Below are 25,246 nucleotides of genomic sequence, written 5' to 3'. Positions count from 1 at the left end.
TTCCCAGTTCATAATCAAATTTCCTCAATATTAAACAAAAATTGTAGTTTATTTGTTTGAATCTGGTTCTACACAAGGTTTACATGTCACATTTGATTGTCACTTTTGTTACTTCTCTTTTATCTAGAAAAGCCACTCCCTCTTTTCTCCATCATTAGTAACTTATAGAAATGGGACCAATTGTCCTCATTTGTAAATATGAATAGATAACAAAGGATCTCCAGACTTGTAAGGAAGGCTTCAAATGTGAAAGAAGGGAAGCAAAACAAAGAAAAAATTTAAAAAGCCAGAGGAACAGAAGCTATGAAGTAAGCTGAAGAAAACTTTAAAATACACCATAATTGGGGTCCCTGGGTGGCTTAGTTGGTTAATCATCCAACTTCAGCTCAGGTCATGATCTCACAGTTTGTGAGTTCAAGCCCTGCATTGGGCTCTGTGCTGACAGCTCAGAGCCTGGAGCCTGTTTCAGATTCTGTGTCTCCCTCTCTCCCTCTTCCCCTCGCCTGCTCACACTCTCTCTCTTTCTCAAAAATAATAAATTAAAAAAATAAAAAATAAACGGTAAAACACACAGTAATTGATACCTTCAAAAAATAAGAAAAGAAATTGTAATCATGAAATAAGAACAAGAAAGAATTCTTGTAGACTTTTGAAGAATAAGAAAGAATTCTTGGTAATTAAAATTTAACAGAAATTAAAAATTTTGTAGACAGGATGGAAGATAAACAAAATGTCCAAAGTAGTAAGATGGCAAAAATTTAAGAAAATTAGAAAATCTCTTCAGAAGGTCCCACATCTAAACAGAAAGATGTTCCAGAAAAGAAAAGAAAAAAAAAAAAACATAGAAAATGAAGGGGAAAGAATCATTTTCCTTAGGGTAAAATTCCTGGAACTAAAGAACACCAGTTTTCAAAATATCATGTGCCCAGCAAAGAGAATGACAAAAGACTGATACAATAATATATTGTGATGAAATTTAAGAATACTAAGTGAAAAGAGAAAAATCTTAAAGCTTCTGAACCAGGGCAGGGGCAGAGTGAGGAGAACCTACCATGTATCATACAAAGAAGTAGAAATTAGACCGGCATTGGACTTTTCAGAAACAGCACCATATGTTAGGAAACAGAGGAAAAGTGCCCTAATTTTCAGATGAAGAATATTTTTTCTCATCTATGATTCTATATTTAGCTAAACTGTCCAGTCTGAGATATAATACATTTTCACGTATTCAAGTTCTTAAAATTACCTCTCACGTACAAAACAAAAAACAAAAAACAAACAAAAACAAAAAACAAACTCCTGGAGGATTTATTCCACCAAAAGGAGAACACCAAGAAGGAGGAAGACTTTAGAGCCAGGGTACAGGGTACAGACATGAAAGAGAGCTAAGGACAGTTCCTGAAATGGTAAGAAAGGCAAGTCACAGGGTGACAGTTGTTTAGTCAAACTGGAGAATACCCAGACAGGAGCATGGGAATAGAGAGCTCTGGGAAGGATGTTTCCTGGAAAAGAAATGATATGGAAGAGTTTTCCGCTGTGTCTGAAGATACCGAGAAAGCAGAATTAGACCTCTGTCAGATTTGGAAGATGTATCAAAGATAGGTATACAGAAAACTAAGAAGAAAAGGAGATGGGTTTTCAATCCAGGGACACCAAAAAGTTGTACAAGAAAAGAAATGTGATCATAACATAACAGATAGCTCACTAGTGAAGAATAATGTAAATACTGAATAAAAAGACTGATGTAACTTAACTGGGAGGGTAAGATGGGGAGGGTGGTGTGTTTGTACGTTTAAGAGTATAGGTATGTGGAGGAGGGTCAGTTCTTACTAGGATTGTGATAGAGACTGCTAGCTACCTACTATAACACCATTCTTCCTTCTCTGTTAGTAATAGAACTGTGGATATACCTGGGAGCTAATCTTTCCAATTAAAAGACTACGTTTCCCAGCTTTACTTACAGTAGGTACAGCCATGTGTCTAAGTTCAGCAGAAGTAGTTAGTGGTACTTCTAGGAAGTTTCCTTATAAGAGAGTGAGCCATTATTCTCCTCTTGTTGCTAGTCTGGAATGGGAAAAGAATTGTTGCAGTTTCTGCCATTATCATGGTCAATGAAAATAAAAGACATATACCAAAGATAGTAGACCAGAGAGTTGGAAGTATCCTGGGGACCTGATGACTCTATAAAGCTATTACATCAGCATTAGATTGGCTAATAATACATTTGTTTTATGCGATATAATATACTCTTGTATATTTAAGCTATCATATTCAGGTCTCAGTTATATGTAGCAGAATCAGATCTTAACTGTAATTTGTAATTTACTAGGTAATATCTATACTGAAATATTAAGGAATAATAATATAAGCATGTCATTTAGTAATATAGAAGTAAATACTAGAGGAATCAGGAAAAACGTTGAAAGTTGTTTTGGGCAGTGGGAATTGAGGTAAAAGAAAATGATTTCTGTTTTTTTTCTTACAACTCTTTTAGTAATATTTGACATTTGAAATTACATACACATATTACTTTAATAAAAATTAAATTGATGTTTTTAAGTTATATTTTAATTAGCAATTCAAGTAAAAAAATGTTTGTTGTAAAAATTTGAACAATACAAAAGATACAGAGAAAAAGTTTTGCCTCCCTTCAGTGCCCTTCCTTGCCTTTCCCCTGCCAATTGGTTCCACTCTCCTTCCCAGTGTTAATGGTGTTTGATTTGTGTCTCTCCATACTTTTTCTGTACATTCATTTAGCATATATAAAGATGCATAGTTTTTTAGAATTTATTTTTATTAAAAGTGTATTTAAATTTTAATTTAATAAAGCTCTCATGAAGGATTATTTAAACTTGTAATGGATGTTTTTTGTTTATATTTTTAGAATTTGGGATGTAAGTATGCAGTTAAAAAGTCAACAAAATGAATTTCAGAGAGTACAGAAAGAATTGAGTCATTTGCAACATGAATTAAATATTAAACAGAGACAATCACAAGCATTCAGGTAAGATTATCTTTAAAGAATTGAAAATCATGAAGATTGAAAAAGTACATTTAAAACTAACTTTATAAACATTCAAACACGTTTTAGTAATATAGTTTCTATATTCAGTGTGGTTGAAACAAAACAACTTTACTTATTTTCTTTTTAAATCATTATTTCAACTGAATAGTTTTACCAATAACATTTAAATCAGGCAAACACCTTGCTTTTATTTTGCAGTAACATTTAGAATGAAAGAATATTAGCTAATTCATTTCTCTCTTGATGAGTATTTCTTGGTGTATTTGATTCCCTGCCAGATAGTCCAGTGATACAAAAAGTCATAGAATAGGGTACATTTCTAAATGATAGTAATAGACCTTCTAAATTTAGAAATCTCCAACAAAAATGGTGTTAATTCTGCTTTTATATCATCTTTGGAGGGTTTATCATACCTGAAGGTAAAAACCCCAGTGTTCTACAGCAACAAGGAAGTTCATTTTTTTTAAATAAAATTGGAATTAAATTATTGAGAATATCAGAAAAAAATGATTCTTTTCAAAACTGAGTAATTTAGCTGCTAGAAAAGGGAAATAGTTAAATGAGCATTACAAATAGACACGGATTCTGGGTGACTTAAAAAAAATATGTTGGATGAATATTTTGAATGTTAGGTTTCTTTCTTTTCTTTTCTTTTTCTTTTCCTTTTTTTCCAATCTACTAGTTGTTGCCAGAAACATTGTTCTGTTAAAAATATTGCCTGGGTGGGGTGCCTGGGTGGTTCAGTCACATAAGTGTCCAACTCTTGATTTTGGCTCAGGTCATGATCTCATGGTTCATGAGATCGAGCTCCACATTGGGCTCTGTGCTGACAGTGCGGAGCCTGCTTGGGATTCTCTCTCTCCTTCTCTCTCTGCACTTCTCTCTCTCTCTGCTCTCTCAGAAAGAAATAAATAAACTTAAAAGAAATTTCCTAGGCTAACAAGTTTTTAATATACTAGCTGGTGATCACCTGTTGGCCAAGTACCTTTCATAAATGCCTTGCACATAACTGATGCTCAATAAATAATTTTTGAATGAATGAAGGAGTCTACTCATAAAACAGATGATAGTTTTTATCATCAGAAATCCTTGCCCTTTCCTAGAAATCTGGTATTGAACCAGCAGGTGATTTCAGTTCTCCACTTTGATCATCCCCACTGGTGTTCAAGCTTGGCTTTTCCAATAGCTTTGGCTCAGGTCTGTTAAGGAAGTCCCATTTGTTTCATCCATTAATGCCATCATGAGTGGTAGGATTGGTTAAATTTTAAGGTTAAACCAGGACTAGGGGCACCTGGGTGGCTCAGTCGGTTAGGTGTCCAACTTGGGCCCAGGTCATGATCTTGTGGTCAGTTCATTTGAGCCCTTGTCCAGCTCTGTGCTGACAGCTCAAGGCCTGGAGCCTGCTTTGGATTCTGTGTCCCCCTCTCTCTCTCTCTGCCCCTCCCCTGCTCATGCTCTGTCTCTATCTTTCAAGAATAAATAAACATTTAAAAAAACATTAGACCGTGGGGTGCCTGGGTGGCTCAGTAAGTTAAGTGTCTGACTTCAGCTCACGTCATGATCTCACGGTCTGTGATTTTGAGCCCTGCATCAGGCTCTGTGCTGACAGCTCAGAGCCTGGAGCCTGCTTCAGATCCTCTCTGACCCTTCCCTGCTCGTGCTCATGCTCGTGCTCTCTCTCAAAAATAAATAAACATTTAAAAAATTTTTAAAAAGTAGACCAGGACTAGCTTAAATAATTAATGCTGCTTCAGGATATTATGGACTGATATGGTCAATTTTCACTATTCACATTTTGCATGTGATTTGTAGCATTGTAAATTATTGACAAAACTGAGGCATATTTGTACTATTTATTGTCTAGCAGAAGTAAGATGGTTTAATTGTAACTGATTAATATTCTTTCTTTTTCTAGTCTGGTTTCCTCTTTCTTTAATGTTTGTTTATTTTTGAGAGAGAGAGAGAGACAGAGAGACAGAGTGTGCGTGAGGGAGGGGAAGAGAGGGAGACACCGAATCTGAAGCAGGCTCCAGGCTCCGAGCTGTCAGCACAGAGCCCAATGTGGGGCTCAAACCCATAAACCATGAGATCATGACCTGAGCCGAAATTGGATGCTTAACCCATGGAGCCACCCAGGCACTGGTTTCCCCTCTCTTAAACTTCTGATGTTGCTATGCCATTGGAGTAGTCACAAGCATTTGTGGAATCTGAGTAAGGGAAAATTGAGTTGGGAATACACGATTATAACTGACATTTGGGAAAACATTGTAGAATGCTTCAATAATACAAGTAAGGATTGCAAACTAAAAATTTGGTTGTGTATGAATTTTTAAAAATTAATGGAATAAAAACAATAAATATCAATTTAAGCAATATAAACTATTCTAGCATAGAAAATTATAACTCTTTTTTCAGATTATATTACAAGTGAATTCATTAAGAGAAAGATATATTTTCAAAAAAAGCTCTTGGATTATGAAATAATCCATTCAATGAAATAGAGTAAATTATTTAAATACATTGGAGAAAGATTTAAATGTTTTGCCAATTTACAAAAGCTACTAACATCACTGAATACAACATAAAAATCACACCACTTCAAGGACATTTAAGATAAACTGTTTTATGAGTTTCATCATTTCAAAGACAATTTAAGTCTAGTCATTTTCCAAGAAAACTTGAAATGCTCCAATTCTTATAATCATATAAGAAAACTAGATAAGTGTTTTTCCAAATTGGACAATGTGTAATATTTACACAGTGTTATCAATAATGAATCGTAAAGCTGAAAGAATATTTTGAAACTACCAATAATAAAAAACTAATGGCCATGTTAGATGAAAGGCTATATAATTTTTATATTCTCTCCACATAATGCATTATTATAAAATGGTTCTCATATGCAGAAGTGGTTGAAGAACATGTGGACAAAAATTACAAGCAAAAAAAATATTGTAGAGCCGTTACTATTAGCAAGTTACATTATTTTCCTGTATTTTGTGATATTGGTGGAATTTATCAACTTTACAATTTTCATTTGTAATGATTTTTCTCATTCTATAGATAAGCACACACTTTTAAACCTAATTTTGTGGACATTTTTGTGTTCCTTTTTCTTTTTTTTCCAAGAAAGTCTTCCTCTCACTCACCACTAATGGTATAAGATTTAGGCTCCACAAAGCATGGATCTGGTCTTGGCTAACAAGCTTGAATTTTCTATTTCTTGCCTTTCTCCCTAAAGAAGCACCTGAATCCACATCCAGTCTTTTTTCCTGTTAAATATCCTTCTATACCCTGACCCCTTTGTACATGGTTTATTCCCGGCAGCTGCCTTACACCAAAACCATTAGCCCCTTGACCTTGACTTAGTTCATAGCTCTGATCTCCCTTTCTTACCACCAGTTTCTGGTTCCACATTCAGACTTCTCATCCTCACTTTTGGCCCCCTTGATTTAGTGATCTATTTGGACTCTTTCTCTGCTTTTTGAAATTAGCATCTCTCTTAGCTCCTAGCTCTGCATGCTGTTTGAGGTATCCTCTGTGGCTTCTGGTCACTCAAGTGGACATTAGTTACCATATAGAATGTCATCACCCTTTTTCCTGGCAAAGGCTAATCTTTTAGCCCCTGGCCTGTATCTGGCCTTTCTAGGACTTTGCACAAGAAATTGACTGTATCTCTTGTCTGTGTTTTTAGCCTCTGACTGCTCGTATTGTTGCTCAGCTGTGTGCACATTCAGGTGTCTCCTTTCTCAACAAACCATTCTACTCTGCATTTTCCTCTTCCTCTCCTTGCTATTTAAGTCAAGGTTCTTGACTGCTAGTATCACTTCTGCTTTACTACTCTGTCCTTTCCTACCTAATGCCTCTCTCTCAGATCTTCAGAGGCCTCCTTAATACCAGATACAGTGGACTCTGTTCAGCCTTTAACTGAGGCTTTAAACACTGACCACTATTTTTTGTTTACATTTCCTATTTCCTGAATTTCTGATATTATTCTTTTGGCTCCCTGGTCTTTTTTTGAGGGATTCTTTTCTGCTGTAGTCCTATAAATGTTAATGTTATCCAGTGTTTTATTCCCAGCATTTCTCACTTCTTCAGTCCTCCAACTGGGTGATCTATTATTTTTACTCATTCATTTATTTGTCAGTATTTAAGCATATACTATGTGATAGGTACTATGCTAGGTGCTTGGGAAACTGTGATGAATAAGACAGATATAGTCTCTGCATCATAGATCTAGTCTATTCAGGAAGATATATATTAACCAATTATACACTTCCATGGCTTCAGTCATTACTTACTTACTTACTTACTTACTTACTTACTTATTTATTTTGCTGATAACTTTCAGATCTTGTCTAATTATTGGGTAAATTATAGGCAGGACATCTGAAGTAATAAATCACTGAGATTGCAAAAAATGTGTGATTTCTTTGAACTGTGTCACTTGATGAAGCAAAAGCACTACATCATTCACTTTAAAAGGTATTCTTTATTATTACCTTGGGTTTTACACTGTCTGGAGAAGCATGGTATGTAGCAAGAATACTGTCTAAGAATCTGAGATTCCCATTTTGGTCTATGATTAAGTCACTGTGACCTAATTTTCTCCACTGTTCTCTTGAATTAATTTAAAAGGTTAGTAGAATAAATATGTATGAAAAAATTAGCTCTATTTCTTTATAGTTGAAATAATATAATGAAAATGAGTTGGGCTGACCATATACTTCAGTGTTCCTGGGATATTCCTAGTTTATATCTGTCATCTCAGCAAAATACAGATATCACCTCCTTTTACTTTCAAAATGGTCTCCATTTAGACAGTAGATTATATGGTCATTTTCAAACCATTTTTCAAAGAAAACCATTTTTTCAAAGAAATATTTGTTATTATGCTTGCTACTTTTAAAATCCTAATTTTTAAAACTATTTTACAGTCAAAGATTGGTGGAGTACAAATATTTGTGGAATAAGACTCTTTCATTACTTACTTTTACTAAAAGGGAGCTAACCAGTATTAAAAATGAAGTATATGACAATTTTCAAAACTGGACTTCACTGAAAGGAGAAGTTTTTCTACAAATTAAATCCATAAGTGAAACAGCCTTGACAGGTTTGTTATGTATATTTAGAATGTAATCATCTTTTTCCTTTTGGTATATCATACATAATAAGTAATGAAATAATGATATTTGATGTGATGGGACGTATGACTAACTTTTAAAATTATTGTTTGTTGGTAAACTAGGTGGCCATTATGACCTATTTGAACCCTGAAATTCAATAATTGTAGGCTGATCTGAAATTAACCATGACACATCTATCTAAAGCTGTGACCAGAAGTCTGTTTATTACTGTTAAGTGTGCCAATTTGACTTTTTAAACTTTTTTTTCTGTTAATGGCTGAGTATCTCATGTTGAATCAGCCTTCCATAGATAACTGATAATTTCTAGACAAAGTAACTACCTAAAAACACCTGGAGAGTGACCAAAATCAAGCACATAGCAGAGAGAATGTCCAAAAACTGAAAAAAAGCATATTACTAAGTGAAAGAAGCCAGACTGAAAGGCTACATACTATATGATTCCAACTAAATGATATTCTGAAAAGGGCAAAACTATGGATATAGTAAAAAAAAGTCTTTGTTTGCCGGGGGGCGAGGTGGGGGGGGGGGGGGGAGAAGGATGAATAGATTGGGCACAAAGGATTTTTAAGGCAATCAAAATACTTTGTATGATACTAAAATGGTGGACACATGTCATTATACATTTGTCAAAGCTCAGAATGTAAGCACCAAGAGTGAATCCTAATATAAACTAAGGATTTGGGGGTGTTTGTGATGTGTGAGTGTAGGTTTATTGATTTTAAGAAATGTCTCACTCTGGTGTAGGATGTTGATGATGGGAGAGGCTATGCATGTGTGCAGGCAGAAGTTATATGGGAATCTCTGTACTTCCTGCTTAATTTTCCTATGAGCCTAAAACTGATATTTTTTAAAGCCTATTTTTTTTTTTAAGTAAAAGAAGAAAATGGCACTGGGTGAATTCCCTGGGGTTTTGTTTTTATTTTTGTTTGTTTAAGGCTAATAGGTTGAGGGCAGAGTATAGTGTGTTCTACGCAGGGAAGCTAAAACTCTGAAGAAATCTATAGTCTTTTTGGCTTGAAGACTGGAGGACATAGATCAAGGCAGCCTCTGAGAAATAAGAGAATATCCCAGAAAAGAGATAATCAGCGAGGGAGAGTTCAGAGTTTGCATATAAGCTTTTTCCAAATCTCTGTCCTACTTCTACAATGCACGTGCACAGGGAAGACTTTAAACAGCCCACCAAAGGCCGAAATAACTGATATTTTAGCTGTCACCCAAGGGTAGACATATTTTACAGTTTGAGTTCAGACAAGTTAGCTGCTTATTAAAATAAAACAATACCAAAAATCACTACCCTTTGGAGGAATATAACAGAATTCAAGGTCTCCTTAGCATAACATCCCCAATGTTCAAGATGCAATCCCCAATTCCTTGAACTGGGAAGAAACAGGAAAGCATGGATCATACTCAAGAGAACAGACAACAGAGACCAATGCTGAGTTGATCCAGATGATATAATTAACTAACCAGGATTTCAAATTAGCTGTTAACTATGTTCAATGACATAAAAGAAAATAAGCTAGTAATGAATGAAAAGAGATAGACTATCTCAGCAAGAAACTATTAAAAATTGGATAGTCAAGATTAGAAAAATATAGTATCTGAAATAAAAATTTACTGGATGGACTTCTATAGCATATTGTGATTACAGAAAAAAGAATCAGCGAACTTCATTCATTTTGAAGAAGAAAACTAAATAACATTGAAAAAAGATGAACAGAATCCCAGGACTCTAAAAGGATGTAAAAATGATGTATAATTCATAGAGCAACCACTAAAAAATAAATACAAAATGATAAAGCTACAGAGGTAATAAATAAACTAAAAAAATAACTCTTTTAAAAGTATCCAAACAATGGAGAATTACTATCATCTGTCTCTAAGATTTATTATGTATTATGGCATATGGATCATCAATAGATACATGGAACAATAGCCTGGTAAATGATCCCTGTTTGTATGATTATTTCACTTTTCACAAATGTGCCAAAACAATCAAATGGGAAACAAGAAAGTCTTTCAACAAATTGTGCTAGAACGAACAGTAGAATACCCATATGGGAAAATATACCTCAAGTCCTACATTACATTGTACATGAAGCTAATTCAAGATAAATCATAGAACTAAATATAAAAGCTAAAACTATCAAAGAAGAAATAGAGGAAAATATCTTCATGAATTGGTAGTAAATGAAGTTTTCTTGGATGGAAAAAGACCCAAAAATTGATGTGTTAGACTATCAAAATTAAAAATTTCTGTTCATCAAGAGATGCTATTAAGAAAATGAATAGGTAAGCCACAGACAGAGAAAATATTTTTTAAAAAAACGTTTGAAAAACAAAGAATTGCTGCCTGGATTACATAAAGAGCACCAACAAGTCAGTAATGAAAGGACAAACAATCCAGTCAACAATGGCTAAAAGATTTGAGCAGACACTTTACAAGGAAACATATACAATTGACCAACATGACATGAAAAAGTGCTGAACATTATTGGTCAAAAGGGAAATGCAAATGTCAACAGTACATACCCACTATACTTGTTAAAATGAAAAAGATTGACAACAGCAAATGTTAGGAAGAAAAGCAACTGGAATTCTTATGCAAATTGGTGAGAGTATAAAATGCTACAACCACTTTGAAAAAAGATCTGACAGTTGTTGTTGTTGTTGTTGTTTAACAAAACTAAAGATACACCTACCCAATGACCCTGAAATTCTTCTTTGGTATTTATGTGCTCTCCCTGCCATGAAAACATATGTCCATACATATATCCTAAAGAAGTGTTCATTGTGTCAGGCTAGTACCCTTAAATAAGGGAGCAAAATTAATGCTCTTATAGTTTAAATATTTTTATTAATATATAGCTAATATATTAAATATATGTAAAAATGTAGACCCATGTAAATATGCAGAACTGATTTTTGACAAGGGTGAGCAAGATAGGCTAGCCTTTTTATTGTTGTTTTTTAACAAACTGAAAATAATAATGGAGGCAATGGAGTGACTGGAGTAACTGGTTATCCATAGGCATAAAAATAAATAAAAAGAACCTTGACCAAAACCTTGCACCTTATGCAAAAATTAATTCATAATGGATCATAGACCTAAATTGAAAATAGAAAACTAGAAAATCTTTGGGACTTAGGATTCTCAGACTTGAACTAAAAGCATGATACATAAAAGGAAAACTTGGTAAATAAGAACCTCAACAAAATTAAGAACTTTTATTCTGTGAAAGACCCTGTCAAGAGGATGAAAAGACAAATTACAGCTTAGGAGAAAGTATTTGTGGACCACACAAAGGACTTTTATCTGGAATAGATGAAAAACTCTCAAGACTCTACATTTTAAATAAACAGTTTAATTAGGAAATGGGCAAAATATGTGAGCAAAAATTTCACCATAGAGGTTATGCAGATGGAATAATAAAGCATATGAAAAATTGTTCAACATTACCCAATTAGGGAAATGCAAATTATAACAGTAATGAAATACTACTACACATCTATTAGAATGTCTAAAATTGTAAAGATTTCCTAGAGACATAATTTTAAGTCCATATGATTAAGCTAATAGGACTAAGAACAACAGAAAAATCTTATTAAGATAAAGAAATTATGTAAGATTAATACTAATAATTGTATTTACATTAGCTAGCATTATATGATACTTATTCTAACGGCTAAAAAAAGCTGTATTAGCTATAAACTTTGACAATATTATAAACATTTTAAATGACAAATACTTTTTTAATACCAGCTTTTATTTATGATCTATGTGGATATATTCTTAGGGTGTGAGTTGATTCTGCATGACACAGTTCTTCAATTGAAAAGTTGATATAAAGGACTCCTGGGTGGCTCAGTCGGTTAACTGTCTGACTTTGGCTCAGGTCATGATCTCACAGTCTGTGAGTTCAAGCCCTGCGTTGGGCTCTGTGCTGACAGCTCAGAGCCTGGAGTCTGCTTTGGATTCTGTCTCCTTCTCTGTCTGCCCCTCCCCACTTGTGCTCTCTCTGTTTCTCAAAAATAATGAAATAAATGAAAATGAAATGAAAATAAATGAAATGAAAATAAATGGAAAAAAAAGTTAAACTAGAAAAGTTGATATAAAAAGAACAATGGAAACATTTTTATAAGAAGTAAGACAAACCCTAATTCCTTTATCCTAACATAGTTGTTTTCATTTTCCCATTTTATCTTCTAGTCCAACACATGCTCATCTATTTTTTTCCATATTTATAATCACAATTTAAATGCCAGTAAATGTTCTAAAATATGTTATTGGCTGAATTATGTCACTGCACCCCCCTATTCATATGTTAAAGTTCCAATCCCCAGCACCTCAGAATATATCTGTATTTGGAGTGAGGGTTCTTTTTTTTAAATTTTTTTTTATTGAGAAAATTTTATTATATTATTATTATTGAGAGACAGAGCGAGACAGAGCATGAGCATGGGAGGGGCAGACAGAAGAGGAGACACAGAATTTGAAGCAGGCTCCAGGCTCTGAGCTATCAGCACAGAGCCCGACGTGGGGCTCGAACCCACCAACTGTGAGATCATGACCTGAGCCGAAGTCGGACTCCCAACCGACTGAGCCACCTAGGCGCCCCTAGGGTTCTTAAAGAAATACATTTAAATGGGTGGGCTCTAATCTAATATGATTGGTGTTCCTTATAAAAACAGAGGAAACAGAAACATACAGAAGAAAGAGTCTTGAAGACACAGGAAGAAGATGGCCTTTTATAAGCCAAGTAGAGAGGCCTGGAACAGATCTGTCCTTCATGGCCCTTGAAAGAAACCAACCTAGCTGATACCTTAATCTCAGACTTCTTAGCCTCCAGAATTGTGAAAAAATCAATCTCTGTCCCTTAAGCTACCCGGTCTCTGCTACTTTGTTACAGCAGCCCTAGCAAACTCATAAATATAGTGAACCCCATACAAATTCACGACATTATTTGAGATACTTTAAAAGTTTTGCACATTAAAATTTAGGCTTAAAATCAAAGTCCAGAACAGAAACAACATTCCTAGAAAAGGCTTTGCTTAATATTTTCTTGCTGACAAGTATGTTGATTATTGAATAGCGGATATGAGTAAAATATTTCCTACCCCTCTAATGAGTGGCTATCTCTTTATATAATCAATGTTTTTAAGCTCAAATATTCATAGATTAGGGTTTTTTTTTTCTTGTATTACTTTAAAAAAATTTTTTTTGAGGTTTATTTATTTTTTGATAGAGAGAGAGACAGAGTGCAAGGGGGGAGGGGCAGAGAGGGAGACACAGAACCCAAAGCAGACTCCAGGCTCTGAGCTGTCAGCACAGAGCCCAATGCGGGGCTCGAACTCAGTCTGTGAGATCATGACCTGAGCTGAAGTCGGACGCTCAACTGACTAAACCACCCAGGCACCCATTTTTTTTTTAAGTTTTTTTGAGGTTTATTTATTTTTTGAGAGAGAGAGAGAGAGCTAGCATAGATTAGGTTTTATTAAAGTAGAGCATACCTATTTTAATAAGAGAAATTTCAGGAAAAAATATTTTTGCCAAGGTAGATTATTTTAAGTGTAGAATCAGTTTGTTTCCACTCTCAAAATAACTATTGGATAGCTCCTGAATTTTTAAAATTCAAGTTCCAAATTAGGCTTGGAAATGTAGTCCACACATTTTCATAAAATTGAAGAAATTAGGGATGAAATAGGCCTATTTTCTCATCCTATTAAAAATGTTAGCTGCTTGTTTTTACTACCTTACCTAGCCTGACATTAAAGAATTTGTGACTCAAAATGCTTGCCTCTGAAGTAAAGGGCAAGATAAGACAAAAAATATTCAGGATACTGTATTCAACTAGTATATCAGAAACTATTTAGAAGTTTTGCTCAATAAAGCCTTTACTCATTTGGTAGGTATGTATTGAGCTCCTGTTATTTCTAGGACATCATGGTAAAAATTGTGGGTGGAATAAAAAATGACTAATATATGATCTCTGGCCTAAGTAACTTACAGTCCAATAATAGATCACATGTATACATATTATCAGTGCAGTAAAAATGGTGTAAATTGGTATGAGTTCTAGGAAGATCCAGGTCACTTCCAGATTGGGTCAGAAAAGATTGCCAGGCCATGGTAGCATATGAGCAATAGCAAGCCAAATGAATGAAGTTAGAAGGACCTTCTTCATAGGGGGTGCTGAGATAAGGGAAACCAAGGTGGGTACAACAACCAGAATAGGTTAACGTGGTGGAAATCATAACTTCTGAACTCCAAATTGGAACACGTGACTGAAAGATATGATGCTGTAGAATGATGAAGGTAGGACCCAATATTTGACATCAGGATTGCCGTAGGTACAGGGAATGTGTCACTTGTCGAGGGTGAGTTAATTCCCCTTCATTGAGTTTTAGTCTTCTAATTTCACATTAGAAATATAGCTCCTATTAGTTTGGAAATCTTGCTGTACTTTTCCATGTATTAGAATATATTTCACAACTGAATTTGTATTGCAGATTCTTATTCTTCTAATGTCAGATAGAAAGTCATGTTGACATGAGTAGTTATTTTAGAGACAGATAGTAGTGTACGCTTACAGAGTCATCCTGCTAACCTAAGCAGCATCATTCTGGCAAATGAAAAATAGGTGACAGCATGTGTGGATTCCTCTGCACTGTCATTCTGACTTAAACACAGATATGATTAGGATATGATACAGTTTATTCAGCAGAAGGAGCCACCTTTATGGATACAGAAATACTAGAGAAAAATTGGGCCTAAAGAAAAACTGCAACCTCCATATTTTTTAAACTCTATTCTTTTAAAATTTTACACACTAGTGTGTTAGCAGTTTTCTTTACACAAATGGGTGCATATCCGTAAGTATTTAGAAGCACATAGTTATTCTTAGGAAAAATATTCCCATTTAAGTAATTGTTTGAATATAGTAGAACCTCACTTACTTGGTCCCTGCCAATTTATTTCTCCAGGTTTTCCATTTTGAGCAACAATTAGAAGTGAAGTAGGTGCCAGACTCCTTGTGGTCACCCCTAAATCTGTCTTAACGGTCACATTTTCTTTCGGACATACTCATCACCCACAGAAAGACATTTTACTTTCTCTCCTTGGACCACATTCCTAATTCTATTCTTCACCATCCTTTAAGGCATGTTCTCTTCTCTGTGCTCTGTCTAGCCAACCACTTTACTTCTCCTTTAACCACTTACCAGCCCTATTGCCTCTGATGCCATGTCTGTCTTCTGGCTCTTTGCTTCAGGTCTTCACTAGCCTATCTGGTGCTGTGGTGCCCCCAAGACCAAGCCAGTCTCTTCTGATCCCCAATCACATGCTACACCTATCACATGGCCCAGGATAAGCTAAACAAGAAAGGGGATGCCAAGTGAACGATCTGGAAAAGCAGACTGTCCAGATTTTCACATAGATCACCTCCTCATCAATTCAAATTAATTGCGGTTGTACAAATTTTATAGTATTTTATCATTATTGTGTGTGTATTTTTATATTTTAGTGGTGGTTTAAGACAGTGCTGAAGAGACTGCTTAAGGGAGAGCTTGATGATTATTCTGAAGGATAATATGTTCCATGCATTTCTCACAAAATTATATAAAATTAGCACATTTAAATCTACATAACGCTGTGAAGGCATATTTTTATTAAACTTAATCTAAGTAGATAGAATAATGACAAGTGATTGCTATGATAAAATTCTGGTCTCATTTTGAGTGGACAAAGTATTATTAGAATCATTAAGCTCTATTAACTAATACTTTCTGCCCATAAATTTATTAGTTTTAGACACTGAATCCTTTTATTCCTCTCCACCCCTACTGTCTTTCTTCATAATTTGTATAGAATGTACCCTAATTACTCTCCTAGAAATGCCACCCAACCAGCTCACGCTAGCACATTTAAATGTACTTTTCTGAATCATGTTGCCAAGAAAACAATTTAATTTCAATAAAACTCAGAACATTATGCAGATATTGTGTTATTCATTTATGTGAGCATTTAAAAAGCAAGATGGATTGCCATTTAATACAATTTAAAGGCTAACCTACTAAAACTTTTCATGCATCATTTAGCAATGCAATCCTTCTTTCTTTTTCAGAATAACTACTAAATTTAAATTTTTTGGTTAGGTGTCATTCTACTGACAGAAAAGTTATCTTGACTTTCAACTATTGATTGTCTAGAAGAAAATAATCATTCTACAGGGAAATGATTTATGATTCAATTTTGTCTATTTGCAAACTTTGACTTTTCTATACAGAAATAGAGATACTAAAGAAAAGTTTGACAGTGTCCCAGAGAAATAAGATGTGCCTTGAAGAGGAAATGAAAAATCTGAAATTGTTGTCAGATGCAGCCATACTGAGGTCTCAGCAGATTCAGACATCCAAACAACAGGAAGTAAACTTGCAAACCAGATGCCATGACTTGGAAAAAGAAGTACTAGGTAAAAGAGAATGATTTTATTTGCTGTTGTTAGCAACTGGCCATAACAAAGAAGTATTTACATTTTGATTTCTTTTATAATCACAACAAAATCTTGTTTTAATTAGTGTTGCAAATACGGCTAATTACTAGTAACTAAGTCAATAACTGTGTCTGTGATCAATATTTACTATCATCCCTTCTGATTCTGCCATTGAGAGTGAATGCCATTCACACTTAAGTGAATATATTCCTTCATTTTCCCAAGGAAAAATTAAAAACTGTGTTTGGTGGGGCGCCTGGGTGGCTCAGTCGGTTAAGCGTCCGACTTCGGCTCAGGTCATGATCTCGTGGTCGGTGGGTTCGAGCCCCGTGTCGGCTCTGTGCTGACAGAGCCTATTTCAGATTCTGTGTCTCCCTCTTTCTCTGACCCTCCCCGGTTCATGCTCTCTCTCTCTGTCTCAAAAATAAATAAATGTTAAAAAAAAATTTAAAAAAACCCTGTGTTTGGGGCACTATGGGCAAAGGTTTTAAATTTCTACCTCAGAGGAATGAGTGTCTTGGCACTAAGACAATGGAATTTGTACTTTTCCCTAAAGGCAGTAGGAATCCTTGAAAATTCGTAATCAATTTTCATTCAAGGAGAATGCTCTAATACAAGCAGTGTTTTAGCAAAATTAAGTTATTACAATGATTGGGGGTGTTCCAAATAATCAAGAAATTGGAGCTAGGTAGCCATTTAAAAAATGTCTTTGCTGATAACCCAGGCCCTAGACTAACTGTAACAAACTGAAATAGGAAGGGAACTACATTTTTTGGGTCCTAATATGCACTGTATGTAAATTACTTCTGTCAATTGCCACAGGGATCATGAAAAACAGGTATAATTATCCCATCTTGCAGAGAAGACAATCAAAGCCTAGAAAGGTAACAAGCCTGTTTTCACATAGCTGGTAAATGGTAGGGAGTGAAAGAGTTCAGATTCCAAGACTCGTGCTCATCGCACTGTGTCTCCTTGGTCATCTCCGTGGCCACAATGGGAAAACCAAGATAGAATCAAGACTGAGCAGACTACCCAGGATTAGAGAGGTGGATATCTGGCTAAGTAGACAGGGAGAGAAGGAAGTCACAGAGGACTCTGAACCTCTTTTCTTGAGAGTATTTAATGATGGGAGCACACCACAGACTAGGAAATCTGGAGAGAAAGTGGTGCTGGGATGGAAAATAAGGACTCGTTACGTGAAGTTGGAGCAGATATCAAATATTTTAATTTTCCCTTCTGTGAATTACCTATTTATAGATTTTGCCAATTTTCTATTGCATTATTGGAATTCTCCTTGATAATTTTTAAGAGCAGTTTGTATAATGTAGTAATTATAATCTATATTCGGTTTTTTTCTAATGTATAATTTGTTGACTTTTTATGGTAAATTTTACTACCAAAATTTTTCATTTTGATGTGATCAAATGATATGTCTTGTATTGTTTTTGGTTAGTTTTGGTTAAAACATTCTTAAATTGTACAGATAGTCTCTTGAGGTTTTTTTTTACATTTAAGTCATTAATCCGTGTAAGATTTATTTTTTATATGGTATGAGATATGGGGGATTAGTTTTATTCTTTCCAAATGGATAACCAGTTGTATCAGTATTGTATATTAAATAATCCATCCTTTTACACTGAATAGAACTATTTGTCATATGTTAAAATTTTATATATGTTAACATTGATTACTGTGTTCTCTTTTGTTCCACAAATTTATTTGATATACCATTCATACATATTCATTTGAATATAGTGACTTAATAGCATAATCTCACAGCTGGTAAATCCTTTCTCTTTCTACTGTTCTTACTTTTCAAATATATACGTGGAGGAGCTAGTCTTCAATTTGAATTTTTTAAGATCCTGTATTTACTTCTAATCCAAAGACTAATTGATACTTAGTAAAGTTTTTCTCCTCCAGTCTTTATTCTTTTCTTACATATTTATATTTACAAGAAGTTATTCTTCCACATGAAGTTAAGGTAATTTCATTTAATTCTAATCCCAACAGAGATTCTAGCTGGAATTGCATTATATTTACATATTAAATTTTGGAGAATTGGCGTTTTTAGTGATATTAAGTCTCAATATTGTAAAAGTCTTCTCATTCAAGACTATAGTATGTCCTTTCATTTCTTTAAACTTTTTCTGTTTTTAATTATGATTTCTTAGTTTTATTTGGCTATATTACTTTTTCCTTCTTGTTAAATTGATGACTGTCATGTTTTTGCATCTACTATAAGTGGACTTTTTTCACTATTTCAGTCTCTTGGTATTTTGTTTTTGTTTTGGTGCCAAAACGTGCTTTTATTATAGCACAGAGACAGGACAAGTAGGCAGAAAGAGTTGCACTGGGATTGTGAGGAGTAACTGGTTATATACTTTTTAGTTCGTGGGGGTTAGGGATAAGGTAAGTCTCTAAGGAATTTGAGCATGTTAAAAAGCAAGGTCTCCAGGATCTTGGAGGGCTGTTGTTAAGATAAGGTTGCTTTTAGTCTTTAATGAAACATCAACAGTAAAGTAGCCATGAGTTCCTTGAGGAATGTCACACTCTGCATGTCTCAGGAATTTATAAGTGGGGGGTTGCAAGTTGTAAAGAGATGATTTTAGCCCCATTTCTCTTACCTTTGTTCTCTTCATCATTTACCCCCTGAATTACTTGACCTTTAAATCTTTAAGGTTGCTGAGGGTGGAAGGTCTTATCTTCTGTAACTTTTTGCTGCTGAATAGGGGCATTGATCATTTGGGGTTATAGGAATTGTTAAAAGCAGAGGCAGCCAAATCCAAGGTAGACAACATATATGAATCTCCTTGAGTAGAAAGGATTATCTGTCCACTTGAAGTTATGCCACTGAGGGAGTCTGGGCACCAGGTGGAGAGACATTTAAAAGACAGCAAAACACGATTGAAATTATTATGAGAAAAAGAAGCCCAATAAAGAGACCTTTGATAGTTGACCAAAATCCTCCAGTTCAGGAGTTTAACCAATTATTAAAGGAGAGGGAGAGATTGTTTAAAGTGGCAATTTGAGGGGCACCTGGGTGGCTCAGTCGGTTGGGCATCTGGCTTTGGCTCAGGTAGTGATCTCACGGTTCGTGGGTTTAAGCCTCGCGTTGGGCTCTGTGCTGACAGCTCGGGGCTTGGAGTCTACTTCGGATTCTGTGTTTTACTCTTTCTCCACCTTCCCTCTCTCTCTTTCTCAAAAAATAAATAGAACATTGGGGCGCTTGGGTGGTTCAGTCGATTAGGTTGCCGACTTCAGCTCAGGTCATGATCTATAGGCCTGTGAGTTTGAGCCCCACATCAGGCTCTGTGCTGGCAGCTGGGAGCCTGGAGTCAGCTTTGAATTCTGTGACTCCCTAGCTCTCTGCCCCTCCCCTGCGCCGTCTCTCTCTCTCAAAAGTAAACATTTAAAAAATTTTTTTAAATAAAACATTAAAAAAATTTTAAGAAGTGCCAATTTGAGCACAATTAGCAATCCTGTTACATTTTAGTGATAATCTGGAATATATATATAGCATTCAGTGTTTATGATGGCACATGTTCCACCCATGCTGCAGTTAAAACATCTAATACCGTTTTATTTTGTAGAACTGCTTTATGAATGAGTTATTTCAGTGTTTAATATTGTAATGCTATTTGAGAGTCACATAAGGCCTTAATCGTGTAGCAGGTGGTGTTAGCCATGATATAGACTCTGTTTTGTTTAGCAAGCAATCAGGTAATTAATAAGAGACACTTCTACAGAAACAAAAGAAAAATATAGGTTAATGGTTGGAGCAAATTACAAACCCAGTGTCTGGGTCTTGAGTGCTCCTAGTGAAAGATTTTCAGATGTCAGGCTTGAAGCATTCTCATATGGTGTGGGAACAGGCAGCAGGAATCAGATGAGTTTTTCTGGTTTGTAATTTAAGTGTCTCTGGTGATCATTTTGACCCATAGAGCAGGCACAAAGATTGTCTATACACAAGTTTTGTGGCAATTTCTCTAAAGCTGAACTCAAGTTGTCCAGCATCAGTTTTCAGTGTTTTAGGAAAAAGGACAGTTTTAGTTAAAAGAATGGAAGAAAATTGAAATCTTCATATTTGTTGATAGAATAAGGAAAGGTTATTGATTTTTGTGTATTTGTCTTATATCCATCAACTTTATAAAATCCTCATATTAATTCTAGTAGTTTTTTTACTAGTATCTCTTGGATTATCTAGTTCTACAATTGTATCACCTGCTCAATACCCCCCCAAAAAGAGTTCATCTATTTTTTTCCAGTGTTTATATCTGTTATTTTATTTTCTTATCTTGTTAATATCTTATGAAATTCATTTGAACCCCTCAGACTTTGTTAAATAATAATGACACTGAACATCCATATCTACTTACTGATTTTAATTGAAATTATTTGGTGCTTTGCCACTTGGAATTATGTTTGATGTTTTTAGTAAATATTTATTTTTAATTAACTATTTTACTTGTATTCCAATTTTAGTTAGATGTTTTAAATGAAATGCTGTTGGATTTTGTTAAGTGCCTCTCAGCATCTATTGATATAATAGTGTTTTTTCCCCTTTAACCAACTGGTAAAATGGACTAGTATTATTGAATTTCTTGATGTTGAAGTGTCTTTGCTTTCATGGAATAAGCCATGAATCATTTACTTTTTGAATATATCATTTGCTACATGTATATATTTTATTTGTAAATTTTGTGCATATATATTAATAAATGAGATTGGTTTATAAGGGTTTTTTTTACTAGCAAGTACTAATTTTATCAGAGCTTTGCATTAAAATTAAGTGAACATCATAAACAGGTTTAATCAGATGAATTATCTGTTTTTTAAAGTTAGATAAAACTTGACCTGAACCACATATCATTAGGTAAAATTCAGTTATGAACTCCTTTGATTTCAGTACATCTTTGAATGGTATTTAGTATTTTCAGAGTTGTCTGTGGCAATTGACTATTTGAATATTCAGCTCTTCTCACATCAGTTTTGATTCTTTATATTTGGATGGTAAATTATTCAATTTTCTCTAAGATTTCAAATTTATACCCATAATATGGAATGCAATACTCTTATTTTAAAATATTCCCTCTGTCTGTGATTAGGCCTGATATCTGATTTTTAATCTTGTCTATTTTTCGTTTATCTTTTATTATTTATCAGGCTTGCAAGGCCTTCATTTTTTAGTCTTTTCAAAGAACTAGCCTTTGTATTTTTTATGCTATTACTTTTATTTTCTATAACATTACTTCCCATCTCTATATTTATTAATTTCCTATTCCTAGTTTCTTTTTATTTTTTGTTTTTATTTTTCAGACTTCTGAAGGGAATACTTAGTTCTTTTATTTCTCATCTTTTTTTTGTTCAATGATAGAGGCATTTGAAGGAATGAGTTTTCCTATGAGTAAAATTTTATCTATGTCTTATATATTCAATGTGAATTATTCTCCTTTTTAATACTGTCTAAGTACTGTGTAATTTCTAATTTTTTCTTTGGTGAAAGGGTTATCTAGGAGTATATTTCTGAATTTCTAAGTATGTAGTTAATTATTTGGGGAAGGAGTTACTTTCTTATTATGTATTTAACGTGAGAGTATGCTGACTAAATAATGTGACTTATAATACCTTTTTGAATTTGTGGAGCTCTCCTGTATGTTGAATACATGATCTAGTGCTATAGATATTCCTTAAAAATACAAAATGTAATTCTCAGCTTCATGGTTATAATGGTATCTCAGCTGATTATAGGATTCTTGAGTTCTTTTCTCTCAGTACACTGTGGATGCTCTGTCTTCTAGCTTTCAGTGTTGCAAATGTTACTGCAGCTCTGATTCTTTTTCCTTTAAAGGTACTTCATTCTTTAGCCTGAAAACTTGTTAGATTTTTATTTCTCTTGTTTTTTTTTTTTCTCTCTTTCTTCATTGGGCTTTAGTTGGATCACTCATAATCCTTGGTTCATGACACATATGTACTGGCTGGGACTTCATGTACAATCTTGAATATAATAATAATAGTGGGCATCCTTATCTCATTCACAGTTTAAAAAAATACACTGCTGAATAACTTTTGGTTTTAAGCAGAAATTATAATGAATGTAAAGTATCTAGAGAATGATATTAAAAGCACTATATATCAAAACTTGGGGAATACAGCCAAAGAAGTGTTTTCAGGGAGATGTATAGCTTTAGAAGTCATATAAGAAGGAAAGGACAGGGACACCTGAGTGGCTCAGTTGGTTGAGCATCAACTCGATTTCAGCTCAGGTTGTGATTTGGAATCTGCTTAAGATTCTCTCTTTCTCTCTCTCCCCCCATCCCACCCCCCTCTCCTCTCCCCCCCCCCCACTCACATGCTCTCTCACTCTCTCTAAAATTTAAAAAAAAAAAGAAAAAAGAAGGAAAGAACAAACTCAAATAACAGAAGAAAAATAATAAAAATAATACCAGCAGTGAGTGAAATAGAAAAGCGATGATAAAGAAGACCAGCAAAACAAAGCATTGATATTTTTTTAAAAAACCAACAAAGTAGAACTTTGGCAAGTTTAATCAGAAGATGAGAGAAAATACAAATGTAAAATGTGAGTAATGAAAGAGGGGCAGTTACTACAGATAAAGGGTAAAAAAATAATAATAAAAGTGGATGCTGTCAACAATCTTATGCCAACAACTGTGAAGTCTTAGATGAAATGGATATACTATTAGAAAACTATATCTTACCAAGACTTACTCAAAAAAATTAAATGGCCCTATAACTATTAAAGAGATTGGAGCAATGTCTTCTCACAAAGAAAAAAACAAATTTTTTAACAAGCAAGTTCTACCAACTTTCAGGGAACAAAGGTCTTAATGTTATACAGTATTTTCTTTCCTTTTTTAAAAATTTTTAATTAATTAATTTTTTTTTAATTTACATCCAAATTAGTTAGCATATAGTACAACAATGATTTCAGGAGTAGATTCCTTAGTGCCCCTTACCCATTTAGCCCATCCCTTCTCCCAGAACCCCTCCAGTAACCCTGTTTGTTCTCCATATTTATGAGTCTCTTATGTTTTGTCCCCCTCCCTGTTTTTAATGTTATTTTTGCTTCCCTTCCCTTATATCTGTTTTGTCTCTTAAAGTCCTCATGTGAGTGAAGTAATATGGTATTTGTCTTTCTCTGACTGATTAGTTTCACTTAGCATAATACCCTCTAGTTCCATCCACATAGTTGCAAATGGCAAGATTTCATTCTTTTTGATTGCCAAGTAATACTCCATTGTATATATATACCACCTCTTCTTTATCCATTCATCCATTGATGGACCTTTGGGCTCTTTCCATACTTTGACTATTGTTGATAGTGCTGGTGTAAACATTGGGGTGCATGTGTCCCTTCGAAACAGCATACCTGTATCCCTTGGATAAATACCTAGTAGTGCCATTGCTGGGTTGTAGGGTGGTTCTATTTTTAGTTTTTTGAGGAACCTCCATACTGTTTTCCAGAATGGCTGCACCAGCTTGCATTGCAACCAAGAGTGCAAGAGATACTCTTTCTCCTCATCCTTGCCAACATATGTTGTTGCCTGAGTTGTTAATGTTAGCCGTTCCAACAGGTGTAAGGTGGTATCTCGTTGTGGTTTTGATTTGTATTTCCCTGAGGATGAGTGATGTTGAGCATCTTTTTGTGTGTCGGTTGGCCATCTGGATGTCTTCTTTGGAAAAGTGTCTATTCATGTCTTTTGCCCATTTCTTCACTGGATTATTTGTTTTTTGGGTGTTGAGTTTGAGAAGTTCTTATAGATTTTGGATACTAACCCTTTATCTGATATGTCATTTGCAAATATCTTCTCCCATTCCATCGGTTGCCTTTTAGTTTTGCTGATTGTTTCCTTTGCTGTGCAGAAGCTTTTTATTTTGATGAGGTCCCAATAGTTCATTTTTGCTTTTGTTTCCCATGCCTCCAGAGACATGTTGAGTAAGAAGTTCCTGTGGCCAAGATAAAAGAGGTTTTTGCCTTCTTTCTCCTTGAGGAATTTGGTGGCTTCCTGTCTTACATTTAGGTCTTTTGTCCATTTTGAGTTTATTTTTGTGTATGGTGTAAGAAAGTGGTCCAGGTTCATTATTCTGCATGTCTCTGTCCAGTTTTCACAGCACCACTTGCTGAAGAGACTGTCTTTATTCCATAGGATATTCTTTCTTGCTTTGTCAAAGATTAGTTGGCCATATGTTTGTGGGTCTATTTCTGGGTTCTCTATTCTGTTCCATTGATCTGAGTGTCTGTTCTTGTGCCAGTACCATACTGTCTTGATGATTACAGCTTTGTAGTATAGCTGAAGTCCGGGATTGTGATGCCTCCTGCTTTGTTTTTCTCTTTCAAGATTGCTTTGGCTATTTGGGATCTTTTCTGGATCCAAACAAATTTTAGGATTATTTGTGCTAGCTCTCTGAAGAATGCTGATGTTTTTTTGATAGGGATTGCATTGACTGTGTAGATTCTTTGGGTAGTGTCAACATTTTAACAATATTTGTTCTTCCTATCCAGGAGCATGGAATCTTTTTCCATTTTTTTTTTTTGGTGTGTGTCTTCTTCAATTTCTTTC

The 25,246-nt window shown here is 34.6% G+C and overlaps 1 protein-coding gene across 11 annotated transcripts in view; it reads left to right on the top strand.

The window, feature by feature from the left end:
• The window catches only part of LEKR1 (leucine, glutamate and lysine rich 1), a 208,509-nt gene that overhangs the window by 71,106 nt on the left and 112,157 nt on the right, over nucleotides 1-25,246 (top strand). For 9 of the 11 annotated variants that reach the window (XR_006222220.1, XR_006222219.1, XM_042999222.1 and 6 more), the window contains 3 exons: nucleotides 2,885-3,004; nucleotides 7,963-8,138; nucleotides 16,458-16,643. Coding sequence is in view for 9 of the 11 variants with exons in the window: in XM_042999222.1 (XP_042855156.1) it covers nucleotides 2,885-3,004; nucleotides 7,963-8,138; nucleotides 16,458-16,643 (482 nt within the window). In the remaining 2 variants the exon portion in view is untranslated. Of the gene's footprint in view, nucleotides 1-126; nucleotides 309-2,884; nucleotides 3,005-7,962; nucleotides 8,139-16,457; nucleotides 16,644-25,246 lie in introns of those variants that run through there. The other 2 variants (XM_042999226.1, XM_042999224.1) reach the window with 2 other exon arrangements.

The sequence above is a fragment of the Panthera tigris genome, chromosome C2 (assembly GCF_018350195.1).
Source record: "Panthera tigris isolate Pti1 chromosome C2, P.tigris_Pti1_mat1.1, whole genome shotgun sequence".
Lineage (NCBI taxonomy): Eukaryota > Metazoa > Chordata > Mammalia > Carnivora > Felidae > Panthera > Panthera tigris.
The sequence above is the reverse complement of the archived record's forward strand: the minus strand, read 5'-3'. Positions and strand labels throughout refer to the sequence as shown.